This window comes from Vombatus ursinus, unplaced genomic scaffold (assembly GCF_900497805.2).
Source record: "Vombatus ursinus unplaced genomic scaffold, bare-nosed wombat genome assembly UNPS02014772.1, whole genome shotgun sequence".
NCBI lineage: Eukaryota > Metazoa > Chordata > Mammalia > Diprotodontia > Vombatidae > Vombatus > Vombatus ursinus.
In genome coordinates this window covers 5,097,143-5,118,563 of record NW_020954550.1, presented here as the reverse complement: position 1 = coordinate 5,118,563, position 21,421 = coordinate 5,097,143, and the positions used below count along the sequence as shown (strand labels likewise).

The window sequence follows — 21,421 nt, the reverse complement described above, 5'->3', positions numbered from 1 at the left end:
ATGTTAGTGGTATCTAATCTACCACTTTATTCTATACTAGGGCAATATTTGTCCTAGAAAGTTCAGTCNCAATCCCAAGTACAGCCTGGTATCTAATCTACCACTTTATTCTATACTAGGGCAATATTTGTCCTAGAAAGTTCAGTCAACTGAAGAAGGAAAAAATAAAACAAGCCCTTGATGGTTATAGTTACCAACAAATCCTCACACATTCCTTGATGGATCATCTGGATAATAACTTGTTAACACCCCTAACCTCATGGTTGCTGCAAGTATAATACTTGAAAATATCTTTATTAAGTGCCTAGATAAAAGTCTTACTGTTTCCAAAGTCCCATCCTTCCTTCACTTTCAAACAGTTTCCATAACCCTGGGTGTTATTCTATTCTTTTCCAGGAAAGCTACTTTCCCCCTCCCACGTGTCCTTAAAAATTCACTGACATTTGGAGCCTCAAAAGCCTGCCTTTCCAGTGATTATTCACAAAGCTCAGTAATAGAATCAGCATTAACAGCATTCTCTCCTCTTCCCTCTCCAAAGAAGCTATCATAGTACTTCTTATCCCTATTCTCTACCTCTCATCCCTGGGTTTTATTTTACCCTAAACAGTGACATTCCCTGTCTTAGAGGAGTCAAGAGGATGTTTTGGTCCCGTCAGTTTACGAACTGAATCAGCAATAGCATTAGCTACTGTCACAGGCAAACAAACCCATAAAGAATGATCATAAACTCATACATACAGAGCTAGAAAAAACCTCTGAGGTCAGTTAGCCCAACTCCTTCCTTTTACAGATGAAGAGACTGAGATCCAGAAAGGTTATGTGACTTGCACAAAGTCATACAAGTAGTAAAAGAAGAGAGATGATCTGAACCCAGATCCACTGATTCCAAATGCAGTTCTCTTTCCATAGTACCAGACCCGATCCCCCTAAATAATCCTTACAAATAATTATAAATATAAATAAAATAAATTTATAATCCCCATAAATCTATCTTTTATTTAGATATACTCCCTATGATCCTAGGTTAGAGAAGGACACCAAAGATATAGAAGAAAATCAGAAAAAGCATCAGTAGAAATGTAAATCAAACTCCTACTGACATGCCAGACCAGTCAATATAATACTTTGACTTTTGCCTCTATGGTACCAAGGTTGTTGGGAAAGGAAGGAAGGAAGGAAGGCACATAGTAGGTGCTCAATAAATATTGACTGATTGATTGAAATAATAACCAAAAAAATCAACCAAGAAGGGATTAATGCATTTATTTTGGCTCATTGGAGGCTGCATGGTACAGTGGAAAGTCAGTTGATAAAGAGTGAGAATTTATCAAGCACCTACCATGTGCTAGACACTGTACAAAGAACTGGGGATGAGGGAAAGGAAGGAAGGAAGAAAGAAAGGAAAGAAAGAAGGAAGAAAGGAAGGGAGAGAGAAAGAAAGGAAGAAAAAGAAAGGAAGGAAAGAAGAAAGAAAGGAAAGAAAGAAGGAAGAAAGGAAGGGAGAGAGAAAGAAAGGAAGAAAAAGAAAGGAAGGAAAGAAGGAAGGAATGAAGGAAAAAGAAAAAGTGGGGAGGAGGCAAGTGAAACACAAAAATTTTGGTGGCCGGTGGCCAGAAGCAATTCCAGGGTTCTGTTAGTTCACTTTTAATTCTCTTGAGAAACTGTGGTGAGATAATTTTGATTCACATAGACAAGATGATGGTTGATAGACTGGGCCCCTTACTTCCAGAGGAAGAACTAAGGGATGCATAGGCAGAAACAGCTTAGAATGACAATTCAGAATGATGTAAAGGCCTAAGACACAAAAGCATTTTGACTAACCCCTATATTTATGCTTGTGTGACTTACTCATGATTATTATAATCAGAGGTGCCTGGGATTTACTCATCCTATGATGAATTTGTAAATAATAACAATAATAAAATCCATTTCCCTTCATCTGCCTCAGTATAAAACCCCACTGATCTTTAACACCCCCCAGGCAGTGATGCCATCAAGACACATCCATGTTCAATATCATTTGTCCATTAAATCAGTTTTTTAATTATTAATACATCCTATGGTTAGTTCAGATGAATGTGAGGCTCTCTTTTCTCTGCTTCTTGAGACTCCATACCGGACCAGTAAACAGGGCCACTAAAAATGCAGTCCAAAAATAATTTTTGCATGAACTTGACTCTTCTGCCTTTTTTAAAAAAATCCAAGATCCACCATAATGCTCAGTATCTTATTGCTTGCCCACAAAAGAGAATATCTGAGAAGACTGATGCCAAATTCTATGAGGTGGTTACCAGGAAAGGGAGAGGTGCTGGAAGAGATATATAGGATGAGACAAACATTTTGTGACACAGCCAATATGGGAATTTGTTTTGCTTGACTATGCAAATTTGTTAGAAGGGTTTTGTTTTTCTTTTCAAAGGTAAGGGGAGGTGAGAAAAAGAAAAAAAAACAAATGCTTATTAATGAAAAATATTAATTTTAAAATATGGTTACCAGGAAAGTTAACCCCCTAGGAACCAAGGGATTCCTATTTACACTTTCCCTCTAAAAATTATTATTATTTATTATTGTTTGTAAAAGATCTTAGGGTTTAAAGTAAAAATGTTGACTCTTGGCTCCCTAATGTCAGATGCAAGACTTGTGAAATCAAACAAAACTTTGTAGAAATGCAAATACATTTTCATTTACCAATGTGCTATCATATCATCAAGGCAGAAGGCATTTGTTCAACAAACAATTACTTCTGGGAAGAATGAACTTAAGCATAATTGATTTTCTAACTGTTCTTTTCTACTCCACAAAGTAGTTTGCTGGCTCTAACATAAACAAAGCAAAAACCTAAGATCTGTGGATAAAATAAAATGCTTCTAGCATGGCCAGTCACTGTTGTATTTATGCTGAACTGCTGACTGCAAAGAACAACGGGAAGGAAGGTTATGCTGAGAAAGCTGTCCCTTTGGAGCACCCCCCAGATCTGCTGGGTAGCTATTCTGATACAAAGTTGGCAGTCACTGCAGACATGCCTTGGTCTGCTCATACTTTGACATGACCTTGAAGCTGAACCAAATGCTTACAAAAAATATAAGGTGACAGTCACTTAGCTTTTGCATTCTCTAATACAAATTGAACCAAGAAAGGGAAGCCAGCCAAAAGTGAGGTGAATGTTCTCAGGATCCAAGCATATTCCTGGTTAAAAATAAATCAGTAATGATGCCTTCCGTTTGTTAAATATTTCCCATTTATCCTCTATAGAGCTTGCTTTATCTATATTTCTACATATGTTGTGTCCCTCATTAGATTGTAAGTTCCTTGAGAGTAGGGACTGTCTTTTGCCCTTTTTTGTGTCCCCAGTGCTTAACACGGTGCCTGGCACATAGTAGGTGCTCAATAAATATTGATTGATTGATTGATTGATTGAAATAATAACCAAAAAAGTCAACCAAAAAGGGATTAATGCATTTATTTTGGCTCATTGGAGGCTGCATGGTACAGTGGAAAGTCAGTTGATAAAAAGCAAGAATTTATCAAACACCTACCATGTGCTAGACACTGTACAAAGAACTGGGGATAAGGAGGAAAAAATAAATGTCTTTTTTTTAATGGAAAAACAAAATTCAATTTTAAAAAATGGTTACAAGGAACCCAGGAAAGTGAAGAGGATATAGAGAAAGTAAAAAAAAAAAAAAAAAACAAAACAAAAAAACCTGTTCCTGCCCCCAAGGAGCTCATATTCTAATGAAAACATGTCTTCCCTCAAGATTTATCCCAAATGCCACCTTCTGCAGGAGGCCTTCTGCTCCACCCCCAAACTGCTAGGGCCTTCCACTCTGAGGTTACCTTCTCGCTTCTCCATATATATCTTGTATATATCTAGTTATTGAAATGTTGTCTCCCCCATTAGAATGTAAGCTCCTTGAGGGCAGGTACTGGTTTTTGGTTTTTTTGTTTTGTTTTGTTTTGTTTTGCCTTTCTTGGCCCCATTCTCTGGGACTCATGCTTTTCAATTACTTCAAATTCTCTATATGTTGGTCCCAGAGTCACAGTAGCTGAATGATATTGCATGGCCCAATTATTTCTCTTGGCCTTCTTGCTGAAAATGGTCATAGGGTTCTACACCAAGAACTGAAAGGGACCTTAGGGTCACCTAGTCCAACCAAACCCTCTCATTTGTCAGATAAGGAAAATGAGGTACAGGGTGGCTAAGTGATTTATCCAAGGTCACACAAGGCAATGAAGATCAGCAGTGGGATTTGAACCCAGGTCCACTGACACCAGACTCATTCCAGACTTCTCTTTCCATTCTGTGATACTGCCCGATTCTGATGCAGAGGTCTCTACTCTCCATAGTGGATCTTACTCCATGGACCCAAGAATATTCAGTTCAATTAAATAAACATTTGTTTATTGCATATGAAGTGCAAGGCACCAAAGACAGGTATGGGAATGAAGAGGCAGAAAAGGTAATAGTTCTATTCTTCTAGGAGCTTCTTTATGTCCTATTGGGGAATACATTTAACTCTGTACATATTTGAGATATAATAACTCAAGAGTCAGGCAGGACTTACTAAATTTGTCAGCATGAACCAAGCATTCAATTCTCAGGCAGTTCTCAAGTGAAAATTCATCGTTACTAACTTTAAATACAGGTAGATAGGTGGCACAGTGGATAAAGCCCCGGGCCTGGAGTCAGGAAGCCTTATCTTCCTGAGTTCAAATCTGGTCTCAGACACTTACCAGTGCATGAAATGACTGAACAACAGCAAAACCTTTAGATACATCAGGCCTGATTTTTATGACCTGGATCTCCTATGCCAGGATTACACACAAGGACAAAGAACTAGAGGAATGTGACAATTAAAAACAAAAACAAATACCTCCAACTACTTATTTTTCACCAAATGACAACTCTTCCCTACTCCTGCTTATTTTACTCCTGGTTCTCCTTTGTTTTAATAAGAAGTCTTTAAGTTAAGTCCTAGGCCTTGCCTATCTAGTTTTCCATCTGCTTTGGAGGCTCAAAACTATGTTAAAAAACCCTAAATATTTGCTCACTTTTATTAGAAAGCAAACATTATTTGCCTTGTTGCCAATCCTTCCTCTCTCTTAGCTTTCTCTTCTCTGTCTTTCTTAAATATCTTTCTAAACAGAAATTTCCATGCTATTATTATCCCCATTTTACAGTTGAGGAAAATGAAGTAATGAAGGTTAAATGACTTACCCAAGGTAACAATTGGACTCAGGTCTTCCTGACTCCAGGCCTAGTTTATCCACTTGCACCACCAACTGCCTCCAGTAGCACCAGAAAAAATCCGGTATTTTACTGAATTGAGCTGTCAAAATAGCTATGTGTAGGTGCCTTTGCTGTGTGACTCTCATGTGTAAAGGGACCTAATGAACCTATTAAAGTTCCATGTTCAAAGCAATTACCTGGTAGATAAGTACATTTGTCTCTGAGCTAATATTTCTCCTAAAGTGATCCGTTTGTTTTCATCTTGCATGTGCAATAAATATATGCCCCCATTTCCAAGGAGAAACCTGTGTGCCTGTGTGAGTCACAGGGCAGAGTTTTCCAAGAAAGCTTTTTCACATGTAAAATCAAGATTTGGAACTGCAGGCTACAAACCAAGTGGCTTGTACTTATATAGAGATGATTCCTAAGGTCTCCTTCACCTCTGGTGCTTATTCTAAGACATTATTTCCAGTATCAAAAGATCCTGGATTTGGGGGTAGCTAAGTGGTGCAGCGGAGAGAGCACCGGCCCTGGCTTCAGGAGGGCCTGAGTTCAAATCCGGTCTCAGACACGTAACACTTACTACCTGTGTGACCCTGGGCAAGTCACTTAACCCCAATTGCCTCGCAAAAAATAAAAATAAATTAAAAAAAAAGATCCTGGGTTCATGAGATCCTTGGAGAATGTGTAAGCAAGACACATACCTATGTAAGAGCAATCTAATTCTGGTAGAGACTCCAAGGAATTTTATTGAAAGTTAAGAAAAGGGGAAAGAAAGGAATAAGCATGTATATAGTGTCTATTGTATGCCAGGTACTGTGCTAAGTGTTTTACAAACATTACCTCAATATGATCCTCACAACAACCCTGGAGATAGGTGCTGTTATCATCCCCATTTTACAGTTAAGGAGACTGAGACAAACAGAGATTAAGTGACTTGCCAAGGGTCACAGAGCTAGTAAGTTCTTGAGGTCAAATTTAACTTAAGGTCTTCAAGAATCCACACATTAAAGGTACAGAAGGAGTAAAAGAAATGTCAAAGGCTATCAAAGGATACCCAGATGCCCCACAAACATCTCAAAGTCAATAGGTCCAAAATAAAATTCATTATCTTTCTTCCAAAAATCTGCCCTTTCTCCTATCGAGGTTTGAGGCCCTGGATATAGAACAGTGCCTTAAAATGGCAAGGCTAGGTTGATTTCTGTGGTAGCTTTGAATGGATTTGAATTCAATTATATAAATCATACCAGAAGACTGTTGGATTTTATAGGGAAACGAAGGAGTTATGATTTTAATACAACTGTGTTTGGCAGTTAGGTTGACATTCCAGGGCAGCCTCTCTAAAAGGTTTATTCCAAGTCAAAACAAAACAAAAATGTTATTGGCTCTTGCCAAACAGCCAAAGGCAAATGACTTAATCTTTTTCTTTCTTCTTTTTTTCTTTCCACCTTAAAATGTTTCTATTGCTACTTTTTGTAGAAATAACAAAAGTTAACTGCCAATTGGTTCTTCCTTTACAGTAAACAGGACTTGAAGGGTCAATGAAAATTGTTTGTATTTCACAAGTTCATTTGAATTTCACAAATTCGTATCGGGAAGTCAGGTTTAGCAGATATTTGGGGGGCAATGTCTCATAACTACCTAATACTCATTTTAAAACTTAGGTTGCACTTCCATTATCACATATCAAAGACTCAAATAACAGCCAAGTCATGAGACAATTTTTACAGAGCTTATGGGATATTACAGAGTTAATTTTCTAATATATTGATTTTGTTTAAATCTTTAATTTTTAATTTATTATTTATTTATGTAATTAATTTAATCTAATTTTAATTTTTAATTCAATGCTCCCTGCCAAAGGCACTATTAATTTGTTCCAAATCAATTTGTCCAAATAACAATTTGGTATTTGAAATATATTAAGAGAACCCATCAATGCTACTCTAGGGCATTTGAGATATCCTAGGGATGGACAAAAGGGGGCAAAGTAAAGGATATAAAACCTATTTCTATACCCTCCAAACTGCATTAGAACAATTTTTGTTACAAGCCAGCAGATCCCTGCACTGTTGCAGCCCGGGGAGATATAAAACCCTGGCATTACAAGCTTACAGGCTTAGCTCATGCTAAAGGAGGAGGGTTGGACACTGTATATTCATTTTTTTTCTCGTGATTGTCAGGTGTCTGATCTCCTATCCTATCTTGTCCCAAGCACAGCTTCAATAACCATGTTCTTGACCAAGACATGTAGTTTTTTTTTTCCTTTTTTGGAGGCAATCAGGGTGAAGTGATTTGCCCGGGGTCACACAGCTAATAAGTGTCTGCAGCCGGATTTGAGCTCAGGTCCTCATGCCTTCAGGGCCAATGCTCTATCCACTGTACCAACTTGCTGCCTCAAGACATATCATTTTTATCACAAACTCTAACCTTGGTTGCACTTGGACTAGACCCTTCAGCAGTAATCAGGGCCCTGTTTTGGATGATACCCCTAGAGCTGGAAGGGCCCTTAAGAGGCAAACAGGTACAAATCTCTCACCTAATAGATGGTGGAACTGAAACCCATGGAGGTTAAGCAACTTGCCCAAGGTCACACAGGTAATAAACATCTGAGACAAAATTTGAGCCCAAATCCTCTGACTAAGCACTGGGCTTAGAAAAGGGAAGACTCATCTTCCTGAGTTCAAATCTGGCCTCAGACACTTACTAGCTGTGTAACCCTGGGCAAGCCACTTAACCCCTTTTGCCTCAGTTTCCTCATCTGTAAAATGAGCTGGAGGAGGAAATGGCAAAGCACTTCAATATCTTTGCCAAGAAAACCTCAAATGGGATCAGAGAGGGTTGGACATGACTGAAAAATGACTTAATAACAACAATGTAATTTACACATTTTGGGGGCTGCTAGGTGGCACAGTGGATAGAGCTTGGGGCCTGGAGTCAGGCAGATTCATCTTTGTGAGTTCAAATCCAAACCTCAGACACTTACGTAACAGCTATGTGACTCTGGGCAAGTCACTTAACCCTGTTTGCCCCTGTAAAATGGCAACCATTTCAGTATCTTTTCCAAGAAAAAGTCAAAATGGGATCATGAAGACTTATACACAACCACAACCTCTGACTGAAGAGTCAGGAATTTTTCTATTATACCATATTGTTGTCACTGATTAAAAAAAAAAGACCTAAGAACTCTATTTTGCTTAACAAACATGGAATCTCTCCAGGTACCCCCAAATCTCACTCCCTGCACAGAGGGGTTTTTTCAGGACACAGTACCTACCATGTTCCAGAAACTGTATGTGCTAAGTCATAGGGACACAAATAAAAACAGAAAACCATCCCTACCTTCAAGGAGTTTATATACTACTATTATAAAACATAACATTTATGTAACCAGGCTTAGAGGCACACCAACCCTTCTGCAGGCAGAGAGAGGGATTCCAGAGCCTAGCTGTATGGACTTCTGGAATTGTAGTGAAGCTTCTCTTATCGAGAAGTGAAGTACCTAGAGAGGTAAGGGACACATTGCGAAAGGGAGGACATTATGGTGTTGTGATTAGAGAATTTGGGGCTTAACTTCCTTACCACCATTTACTTAAGATGGGTAGGTCACATAGCTACCTATATCTCTAGTGTTACTGGTAAGTTTTCAAACTCCAGCTATCTCCCCTGTCTTTATTGACTAGTATCCTATTTTAACCTGTTACAGATCTTCCCCTTCTGCTCTCTGTTGTTTGATGTGTAAATCATTACTTTCTCCTACTTTCTGTAAAATATCATTTTGCCTTTCCTGCTTATGTAACTGAAATCTCTATAAGGATGCTGAAACTGTTGCTCAGGGCTTACCTTTTTTTTGTATACAGTGAGTCTATGCTCTGAGCATATAATAAACCAGTTTTTCCATACTTCTACATATTTATAATTACGACTGGCAGTAGTACCTATCAATAAGTCCTTGGACAATTTCTATTATAGTGTAAACTGGCAAATGGAAAAATAGAGAAAAAGATACTCCAGTGGGCTTTTTGAAAGGATACTAAGACTTGGGATATTAAGGTAACCTGAGTTGTCTCCCAGCTTGCTGTCTCCACCTATTCAAACCCCTAAGAAAGGGTGTGGCTGGGATGACTGGAGCTGAAACCAGAGAAAAGAGGGTAAAATGCTTAACTCTCCTTCCCACTCCCTCTACCTGGAGATGGTAGATATTTACTCCAAGCTTTCTCTATCCTTGAAGATTTCATAGTTCTTGATTTTGATAGTACCTTAAAAACTGTCCTACTCTTGAAATAAAATTATAATTGAAAATAACTTCTTTATGATTTGTGTATATTTATAATTTTGAACACTGAGCTGCAACAGAAAGACAGAGACCAAGAGAGACAGACAAAGAGAGACAAAAGATGCTCTTTCAGGATTGTTGAGGAAATAGGAAAAAAATCTTCCCTGAATTCCTGACTGGGGACTTGACCTATACTGGAGAGATTTTTGTGAGTTTTTTTTTTTTAATGACTAATTCTTATAAGCTCCTCAACAGCAGAGAAAGATTAATCACATGACTTAGGACCATTTACCTAGGCTGTGAGTCATGAATAAGGAGATTTAGGTGGTATGAGGAAGCTAGGGAGAAAAAAGCAGGTACCTTAGACAAATTCACTCCTCTCATTGTCCCTTTTCTTTATTTTTCTTTTTTTAAAAGATGGTTCATCCTTGGTGTGGGGCAAAGGAGAGGCATTATTGGAGGGAAGTTCATGAGCCCTGGGACAGCTGAAGACAGGAGTAGAGAGTGACCAGGCCAACATTTCAAAGGCAGTTACTGTCTAAGGAGAGAGTAGTTCAACATCTACACAACCAACCCTGTCCAAGAGCATCACTAAGTGGTTATGTGCCACAGACCCATTTGCCAGCCTGGTGAAGTCAATGGACCCCTTCTCCAAATAACATTTTTAAATGCATAAAATAAAATACATAGTATTACAAAGGAAACTGATTTTTAAATTTTTAAAAGTCATCAATTTTTTTTAATCTAGTTCATAAAGTCCACATTAAGAATCCCTCTTGCAGAGGGGGCAGGGCACTAATATCTTCATGGATCAGGAAAGGACTTTCTTTAGAAGGGAGATAGCATTGGACCTGAGCCTTGAAGGAGGGTAGGGAAGGAAGCTAGGGAAGGACGTTAATAAAATTCGTACATATATGGCACAGCCCATATTGACTAACAATGTTGGTAGATGAAAGGACTATTAACTTGAATTAACACATGACATTGGCCCTCTGAGAAATGACCCTCTATGGATATGTCTCACTTTATGTATTTGAGAGAAATTATTATTTTATACTCTATTAATAACCAATTATTAATTTGGGATACAGGTTTTTCTCCTTTATTTCCTCATCTAAGGTCCACTCCATGTAAAAAGTCAGTCTCCAAAGGTCATGACTGATTGATGAGATTGTTTTCACCCTCAAAGTACATGCTCTTCAATCTTGGGTGGGACCCCACCCAAAAAGGAAATCTAACTTCTGTTTAGAGTGTACAGGGAAAAGAGCCCCTGTCCTTGTACTTCTCTGTTAGAGTTTAGGGTGACCCAGCTCATGAAGAAGAAAATCAACCAGAGTGATCTGGATGGAGATGGATTCCCCTGTTCAGATTGCTGGAAGAGGCTGAGTCTCATGATCAAGCCACATTCTCAGCAGGAGGAGATGAAGACTTCCTGCCCACCTCCTCATTAGAGGTTCACCAATAAGTGTTGATTTTCAGTTTTCAAGGGAATTCCCTTTCAAGGATTATTTAAAGCTTTCAGGCTCTCCATGTCTTTTGCCTTTGGTTGCCAAGAGAGACCACTGACCTTGGATTTATTGAGTAGTAATCAGCTTAATTGATAAATTCATTACTAATTACCTAGAATTTGATCTCTTAGAGTTTTTCATTCATCACACAATCAGCATAGGACCATTGTTTTAAATATGGAAAGAGCCTCATGGGTGGGCCATCTAATCTAATCTAAGATCCTCATTTTACAGATGAAAAAGTTAAGTCCCAAGGCAGATCAATGATTTGCCCAAATTCACGCAGGTAGTAACAGAGCAGGAATTGGACCCAGGGTCTATGGCACAATGCATTTGCTTTTAATTTTTAAATTTAAGAAATCAAATACAGTATTTTAAATATTTTCAGTGAGCTGATTATGGAATATTATGTTGAATTTTCCTTATGAAATTATTTTGTAATGAAAATTATTTATGTGTTTTGTACATCTGAATTTGCATATGTTGGGTTTTCTTGTTCAGTTGTTTCAGTCACATCCGACTCTTTGTGACCCCATTTGTAGTTTTCTTGGCAAAGATACTAGAGTGGTTTGCCATTTCCTTCTTTAGCTCATTCTACAGATGAGGAAACTGAGGCAAGCAGGGTTAAGTGATCTGCCTAGGGTCACACAGCTAGTATCTTAAAATGATACAAATCTGCTATTTCTACTGCACAATGCATTTGCTTTTAATATTTTTAAATTTAAGAAATCAAATACAGTTTTAAAATTATTTTAGGTGAGCTGATTAAGGAATATGGTGGTAAATTTTCCTTATGAAATTATTTCATAAGGAAAATTATTTATCTGTTTGGTAAGTCTGAGTTTGCATATGTTGGGTTCTCTTAAAATGAGACAAATCTGCACATAGCATACTACAAACTGATTAAACACATGAACATTTCCAAGCTTATTCAGCGTTAAACTCAAGGAAGCCAAGTGATCCACATTCTGAAAGTTTTTAGCATTTAGAGTTTGGTAGTATGAAAAATAGAACGAATTAATCCTCCCACTTTTATCTGATTAAGATACAGAACTGAAACTACTTTGGTAGCCTTAATTAATGGCCTTCTCAGAGTCTTCAAACAAAGCTGATTCTGATCCTTTCTGACCTGTCTGTGACTTTTAAGACCAGACATTACTGCCTGTGATCTGGCTAGTGTGTGAGTGATAGAGGCCTGTTGAATGACTGGAATGTTTTCCCTCTGACAAGTCACAGAAAGTGGGAATGTTGACCCCAGAGATCTTAATTGGGGAATCCCTCTAGACTTATCACAGTCCCCTCTGAAATTCAAAGTGCATCCAAAGCTCCTAGGAAAATCATCAGATGCCAAGGCACATTTAACAACTGGCAAATGAATAGGGGCAGCTAGGTGGCACAGTGGATAGAGTGCTGGGCCCAAAGTCAGGAGGACTCATCTTCCTGAGTTCAAATCTGGCCTCAGACACTTCCTAGCTGTGTGACCCTGGGCAAGTCACTTAACCCTGTTTGCCTCAGTTTCCTCATCTGTAAAATAAGCTGGAGAAGTAAATGGCAAACCACTCCAGTATCTTTACCAAGAAAACCCTAAATGGGGTCACAAAGAGTCAGAAACTGAACAACAACACCGTGCCTTACAGACAATAGGTGTGCTCAACAAGTTTGCTTGATTGACTTAAAATGACTTATGCATTCGGAACTGGAAGTATTTTTATTCACAAGTGATAACTCCAAATTCCATCACCACTGATGGATTAACAGATGACAACTTGTTCAAAAATGGAAAGAGGACTGGAATTGGAGTCAATGAACCTGGATTCAAATGCTTAGTATCTGTGTGACCTTAGGCTTACCTTCTCTTGGTCTCAGTTACCTTATCTGTAAAGGGATATCCTACAGAAGGGATAGGACTGGATGACCTCTAAGTTGTCTTCCAACTCTAAATCCATGAATCTCAAATGGTTTCTCCTTCTAACAAGCTACATTCCTTGTTGTGACCCCACCACTCCCACTAAATTTGATTGTGTGGTACAGTAGACTGGCAACTAGAAGCTCTGCATTTGTCTCAGTTCTGTGACTGAATTAACTGTGTGACTTTAATCGAGTTATTTCCTCTCTCTGGACATCATCTGTAAAATGAAGGGTTGGAAGAATTGATTTCTGAGATTCCTTCCAGCTCTATGACAGGTAAGATAGGGAGACAATTCTGCATCTGGAATCCAAGTCTAATAAATCAAATACAGTTTTTAAACTATTTTAGGTGAGCTGATTAAGGAAAATGGTGGTAAATTTTCCTTATGAAATTATTTCTTGTTCCAATGTCCAAATTCAAGACATAAATATCACCTTTTATGGTCTTTCATAGTTGATCAATATCCCATGAATATTGCATACCCTAACAGAAGAATAAACTACTTGTTTTTCCATGCTGAAGCAAAACCATTTCCAGGGCACCAGGAATCTTGGGCAGTCACTACTTGAATTCTTTGACTGGGGGTCTCTAAGTTCCTCCCTTTCCTTCATTCTCTTCTCCTCTTGTCTAGCATCCTGAATAGCCCCCTTCTGATACCAGCCTTGTCCAATGACCTCCAAACACGGGCTCATTTTCTAAAAATACCTAAATAAGTCCTGCAGTGGACAGGCACTATATAAATAGATACATGAAAATGGAGGGTGTTTCATGCTGATAAGATAAAATATTAGCACACTTCTTTCAACTTCCAAAAGACTTGTTTCCTACAATAATTTTGTCAAAGACTTAAGTCATTTCTAATATAAAATAATATGACAAACCAAAAGTAATTTTTTATTTTAAATGGACTATGAGAAAATCACACTTGAAAGAGGTGACTATGTTCTAGGGGTCCTGTTATGGAAAGAATTTCATATGTTTGAACAAGGTAAATTAGAATTGGCTCCAAGAGAATATAGGGTCACAGATTGAGAGCTGGAAGGGACCTCAATGACCATTTTACAGATAAGGAAGCTGAGGCCTAGAGAGAGGTTAAATGACTTACTCAAGGTCACAGAGCTAGTCACAGTCAGACTTTGAATTCAGGCTCCTTGACTCCAAATCTCATAATCTTTATATAACTTTATCCTGACACTCAAAAATGCTGCAAAGTTTTAAAGAACCCTTCCCTTAAAAGAAGCTGGAAATCTATAGTCATATGAAAAAAAAACTCTAAATCACTACTGATTGGAGAAATGCAAATTAAAACAACTCTGAGGTAGCATCTCACACTTATCAGATTGGCTAATAGGACAAAAAATTGTTTTTAACATGTAATTGGGGAGAAATAAAATATATCAAAAATTAAAAAGAAAAAGAAGATGAAAAGAATAGGCATTTATTTCTTGATAGCCATCTGTGCACGTAGAAAATAATAAAGAGGCTGAAGGATACTTATTATATACAAGTAGATAATTTGAGTTATATCAAGGCAAAAATGCAGGCTAAACAATGTATGTATTTTTAAATATTTTATTCTTTTGGTTGTTTTATTTTCATTCTACAATCTCTTCTGGATAACCTTCCTTCCCACCTGATCCCTTTATAACAACAATAACAACAAAAACAGTTAAAGTCAATAGGCAAGGACACTAAATCAACCCTTGTTGGTTACCTGTAGTCCACCATCTTTATTTGGAAAGGAGGTAAGTGTTGAACAATCTATTTTAAAAGGAATTATTAGATAATACATTTCTGAGAAAGACTAAAAATCTGAGAAATATATGTATATGTGTATATATACATACACACACATATATACATATACACACATACATAAATAAATACCTACTCTATGTCAACTAAAAGAGTCAAGAGATGATTTATGCTGTCACCTAGACACCAAAGAATTTTTGCAAGCATTGCTTTTTATTCTCGTAGGTGATTTCAACTTATAGCTTGTTTATTATTACTATCAAAATAGCCAGTTTCAGTTATGTTTTTTAAGTGTAATTAATTACCATTTTGATATAGTGGAAAGGGTACTGGGTTAAGGGTCAGAAGACATTAGTTCTAGCCCAACTCAATCTAGTTCTAGTCTTAGTCAAATCATTTAACCTCTTAGAGCTTGAAAATGAGGTTAGATTAGATCGTGAGGTTCTTAACCTGGAATTCATGAACTTGTTTGTTTTTTTTTAACTATTTTGATAACTGTATTTCACAATAATTGGTTTGCTTTGTAATCCTATATTTTTTTAATGTATATAAGAATATTATTCTGAGAAGGGATGCATAGGCTTTCATGGAGTGCCAAAGGGATCCAAGACTCAGAAAAGGTGAAGAAGCTCTGGACTTGCCCTCATCATCAACAAGGGTAGCAGCACCATGATATGACCAGATTTGAAGGTCTCCAAAGACCTTTTCCTACTCTGACACAGTCTATGGTTTATACAAGTGGACTTGTAACATCTTGTTACACACACACACACACACACACACACACACACTCACACACATACCATGTGAGATTTTACCTCAAGAAACTTTTTTTTTAACTTTTGTAGAAATCTTTTGTGAAAAGACTAATCTTTCTCATGAACAATGAAATACACAGGTCAATCAATCTGGAAAAATGTAGTCTCCTTCTGTGATCTTCTCAATCCCCTTTAAATGTGACTAAGATTAAGAATTGGGACCAAAAACCTCCTTCCCTTAATGGTGAGTACAAAGTAAACTAAGTGTCCCTAAGGATAAATTTAAAGATTCTTAGAAGATGGAACCCTCGACCCTAACTCAGTCTTCCAGGGACCAAAACCTACTCCCAGGAGGTATGGGGCATTACTGCAAAATGTCCAGTAGAACACAAGCTCCCAGAGGGCAGGAAGGGCCTGTTCTGTTTTGTCTTTGTTTTCCCAACATCTACCACAGAGTCTGACAAAGAGCAGTCAATAAATATTTACTGAATTGAATTGAATATAATCTTCAGAGCAACTTTAGTACACTTGGATACACAAGGTAGGGCTAGCTCTAGGTAAAATGTTGGAGAGTGAGGTGAGATTCATTTCCCTACCTCTACCTTCCAGACACTCTTCCCTACTATGATCACCCTTCCCCGCCCCTACCCCCCCCCACCATTTCAGTGACCCACTCAGTCATGTCCTTAGGTTAATATAGCCAATGATCTGGACCTTTTCCTTGCCCCCCCCAAACTATTTTCATATTCATTTCCATTACTACCACCTTGGTCAAGGCCCACAAGATTTCATGCCTGGAGAGCTAGAAGAGTATCTTAGCGATCCCAAGTTCATATATCCTTGAAACCACTGCCAGAATAATCTTCTTAATTGGTTGCTTTATCCCAGCTCTCCTGCTCAGAAACTCAGCAGGAGGTGGAGGTTGGGTGGAATGCTGAGCTTCTGCCTTGTAAAAGGGACCACCCTTCTCCCTCCCCCCACCCCATCAGCAGCAGTAGTGTAGCAGCACCAATAGCTGACCAGCTTTGAAAACCCGGCTCTGGCCCCTACTTTGGCCAATGTAGTGAGTGCATGCTACAGCTGAAGGCAAAGTAAGGGTGAGAATAGCCATCCTCCCTGCAGCTACCTCAGGGGCTAAAATTAGAAGCGAGAGTCAGAGATAGTCAGGAGTTTCTTTGGCAATTCCTCTTTCTCTGTTGTCAGCTGGGACCTGGTCAGATTTATTTTATGAGGCATAGAAAGTCACCTTAGAGCCAAGAAGAATTGAGTTCAAGTTTTGCCTTTGACACAGACTGGCTATATGACCCTGAGCAAGTCACTTCTTTCACTACTCTAGGCTACTCTCTAAAATATAAATTGCAGAGTAGGGACATGAATTTTCTCACCAGGAACTCCCTATACCAATAAAATTGCAAGTCCAGTCCCTATTGCTGTTATTAATGTCACCATCATTATTAAAGAACACTCTAAAATGGAGACATGAACCATACTTACATTATCTAGCTAAGGTTGTGATGAAAAAAAAATATTCTGCCAATTGTAATCTGCTCTATAAATGAGTTGTAAATGAGTAGCCCTCAGAAGGCAATGAGAGATACATGTTGAGTGGGAGTAAGCAGATGGTTAACATTTAACAAATAAGAGACTATGAAGAATTAAGGGAAAGGATGTCATAAAAGGACTGTGTGGTCAGTAAAGTATATGGGCTGGTCATATGGATAACCTATGGACAGACAGCCCACTGGTAATCTTTCAATGCCAAGGGTACATAAGCAAATCTCCCAGAATATTGGGGGAACTTCTTTTGGTCAACCCATTGGAAGACTTAGACAGAAGTTGCCGTAGGCATGGATGGGCTATGATTGATATTGGTGAATACATAAATTGGGATAGGAAATAGATCTGTGATTTCATCGATATTGGGAACTCCCTGTGGGGAATCCCCTCTACCAATGCAGATCACCACCTTCTCTGCAATTTGATATTCCTGGAGTGTAGGTCTGACCATGTCACCCCTCTGCTCAAGAAGCTTCAGTGGCTTTCTATTGCTTTAAAGATAAAATACAAACTACTCTGCTTGGCATCTAAACTCCCTCACAATCTGATTCTAGCCAATTTTTCCAGCCTGATTACATATTACTTTCCCTCACAAATTCTAGCCTCCAGACAAACTGGCTTACCTGCTTTTTACCCCTCTCCTCCTATGTGACAGTCATCTCTAGTCTCTGTGTCATGGACTATCCTCCATACCTTAAATGTACTCCTTATGTTGGTCTCTTGGAAACAATAGCTCCCTTCAAAGCTCAGCTTAAGTGTCACCTCCTTCAAGAAGTCTTTCCTGATTCCAGAAATTGCCAGTCCTCCAGGCCACCTAAATGGCTTATGTTTATTTTATATACATCTTGTATTTACTACTTATCTGTGCCACATTTTGAAGCAGCAGCAACAGCAAATGAAAACTTGGTTGATTTCTCAGAGCCTACCTGGGTGAGGTAATGATGCTCTTGCTTAGACTTCCTTCCCTTAACACTAAAAACAGACAAGGCCAAAAGACCAAAGCTCTGGTAGATTTAGAAACACTTTTTTTTAAATAGGCATACAAGGCAAATTCAAAGAACTCCTGTGAATTAAGATCAAAAGGTGAGATTAAAAAAAAACAGGGAAAAATACAGATAACACCGGCTTTGTCCTTGTCATGTAGGCCTAGAGATATAATGGAAAGAGCAATGGGGCTTGAAGTCAGAAGATCACTGGGATAGATTCCCAACTTTGCTACTTATTAGTCATGTCACAAGTCTTGACCTCTCTGAGTTTTTTTCCTTCATTTGTGAAACAGGAATGGTTCTGCTTCTATTACACTACCTCAGGGAGTTGATAGGAGGCAATTTATAAATAAAAGTTAGATAAATGTGAGCTGCTGTTTTCTTTCCAGAAAGAGAAAAGGAAATGGGGGTTGCAGAAAAAAAATGGCTCCAGATTGTCACATTTACACTAAGGTTTACACTAAGGTAGGCTTTGGGGTTTGAGACCATGAATGAACCAAATAGAGTGGGAAGACCACTCAAATCCTACCTTTAATACTTCCAGTGTGACTCTTGCCAGGTCACTTAATTTCTTGGTGCCCCAATTTTTCAGCTGTAACATAAGGGATTGGACTACATAACCTCTAAAGTTTCTTTCGGTGTGAATCTTATGACTTATGCTAAATGGAACTGTGGACAATCTTCTTTAACTAAAGCAAATCCAACTTCTTCCAGAGAAACTGAAGGCTTTGCATTAAATATCCCAAAGCAGAAGCGTAACACAAATTATAGCAGCTAGCACAGTGCTGGTGCCCCTTGTAACTTGGTCACTAAAAACTTGTCAAATGGAATTAAAAGCAAACATCTATTGCCTCTCAGCAAGAGAGTGGAAGAAAGTTCAAGGTTGTTCCAAAGTCTTGTGCCACATTAAGCTTTTGATTGCTCCAGCACATTGCAGGAGACACTCAACCAACATTCACCCAAGTAGATATTCCGAGTAAACAAGATCATCAAGATCATCGAGTCACCAGAGTCCAGGAAAAAAGGGCCCGAGATTTTTCAGCAGCCCGAGCTGTCCATCACTCGAGGGGACAGCACCTGCTACTTACTAACTCTTTAAATAGGAAGCGCGTCCCAGGTGGAGGCTCCAGCCAAGTGTTTGGGGAGAAAAGCGAACTGGAAACCAGTTCTTTTTCCAAGTATCTCTAGCCTTCTCCTCTGATGCCTGCCTTTTGATTTATCATAGGAAATGGGTGAATTTCTTAGCAAGAACCGCCCTCCCACCCCTACCCCCAGCCTTCATGAAGGAGAGGAGAGGAGGCGAGGAGGGAGAGGAAGAGGGCAAAGAGAAAGGAAGGAAGAGAGGCTGAGAGGGGAGGAAAGGAGGGAAAGAAGAAAAGGCGGGGGAAAGGGAAGAAAGGAAGAGGGGAGGGAAGGAAGAAGAGGCAGAGAGGTGAAAAGAAGGAGAGGAAGGAAAGCGAGGGGAGGCATTACCTGCTGCTGTCCAGCTCCTCCTCGGTTTCTGCGGTGGTTTCTTCCTCTTCTTCGGACTCCTCCTCTGTCTCCAGCTCTGTCTCCCCCTCCGAGCCGAGGTAGCTGTCGGAGGTCGGAGCTGGGTCGTATTGGGCGCTCTCCATCTCTCAGGCCTCTAGCTGGGGCTAAGAGGCTCCCTTTCCTACTCACTTGGTGTTCCCCCTCTAACTCTGCCCTCCTGACCCGCGGCTGGGGTTCTTCTGTCTGTCAAGTAGTCCTGCGCCCAGGCTCAGGTTCCCGAGACTTGGCAGGTGGCGACGGCAGGGGGAGGGGACTTTAAATAGAAGTTGTCAAAGTTACAGTCCCAAGTTTCTGATGACGCTGCAGTTCCAGCTTCTTCTCCCTCTCCCAGCGTTTGCTGCCGGTGCCAACCCTCTCAACCAGCCTTCCCTCCGATCCATTTTAGGCAAAACCCTGGCAGGCTCTGGACGCCTGGAAATCCACACCCCGGGCGGGCTCCCGGGGATCAAGAGGTATCAGCTGTTCTTTCTGAGCTGGGGGAAGGGAGTTTAGACGACGAAACCCAGAGTTTAGTGAGGAACTAGATTATTCAACCAACCTTCCTCCTTCCCAGTTCAGACCCTGTGGAGGGGTAGGATGGGGCGCACTTCTCACCTGATTAGGCTGGGGTGGAAGCGAAGAAATGGACGGAGGGCCCAGGCAGGCCCGCTGAGCTGCTAGATCCCTATCTTCCCCACTCTCCCCACTGTCCCCATCACCCAAATCTCTATTCTGTAGGCGGGTGCCCCCTGGCTGGCCAGCAAATCCTGCTCTTTCCCCTTGGGAACCTCTGCTTTGAATGCCAAGGGATGGATGCTGTCTGTCCATCTCCCCCAGTGCAGGGGTTGTTGGAAAAGGTCCTGGAGGGTGTGTAGGTAGGGTTTCCAAGATTTGAGGGGTAAGTGCAGAACTCTAATTAGGGAAACATGTTTTCCCCGTGGGTGCCTCCTGCCTGTGCCACCCAACCACCACCACCTCATACACATACAGCCAAATTGCAAGGGATTAATAATAGATAATATTTATATGGCGCTTAATATGTGCCAAGCACTGTGCTAAGCACTTTACAATTGTTATTCATTGTATGTTCGCAACAACCCTGGGAGATAAGTGTCATCATTACCCCATTTTACAGATGTGGGAACTGAGGCAAATAGAGGTTAATGGACTTGCCTAGGGTCACATGCTAGTAAGTGTCTGAGGCTGGATATGAACTCAAGTCTTCCTGACTCCAGGCTCAGCACGGCACAACCTACCTGCCTATTAGCTTCATTTATAATCCAGAAGAAAAGACAGAGAGAAGAAAATGTTCCACATTAGCTCAAGGCCCAGGGCAAGGTTTCCTTTTAAAAATAAAGTTTTATTGCTATCTTTTGCTTTCACATTGTGTACATTTCCTCCTATCACCTCTTCCCCTCGCTTCCCCTATCCTAGAGAGTTGGAGAGCTAGTCCATGTAAAAAGGAACATTTTCAAAAAGGGGGAAAAGAGACTGGAAAAACTGATCAACATATTAAAAAAAAACCTGAAAAATACATGTGTCCCACCCCTTGACCTCACCTCTGCAAAAGAGTGGGAGCAAGTATTTCATCTCTCTTCTTTGGGGCCATGCTTGTTCTTTGTAATTTTGCAACATTCACTTTCTATTGTTTTATGCTAGCTATTTTTTTCCATATACATTGTTGCCTACAACAACTTCTATTGTGTATATTGTTTTCTTGGTTTTCCTAACTTCATTCTGCATCAGTTCATGTAAGTCTTTCCATGCTTCTTTGTATTCATTGTAATCCTAGTTTCTTACAGCACAGCAATATTCCATTACATCTATGTACCACAATTAGTTTAGCCATTTCCCAGCTGATGAACATCTACTTTGTGTACTGCTACTACACACACACACACACACACACACACACACACACACACACACA

At 39.6% G+C, this 21,421-nt stretch overlaps 1 protein-coding gene across 1 annotated transcript in view; it reads right to left on the bottom strand.

Annotated features, from left to right (window-relative positions):
• Positions 1 to 19,595, bottom strand: part of CMYA5 (cardiomyopathy associated 5) — a 121,413-nt gene extending 101,818 nt beyond the window's left edge. The window contains 1 exon segment of the mRNA XM_027863342.1: positions 19,453 to 19,595. Within this exon segment, the coding sequence (XP_027719143.1) occupies positions 19,453 to 19,595 (143 nt within the window).
• Positions 19,596 to 21,421: the final 1,826 nt, after the last annotated feature.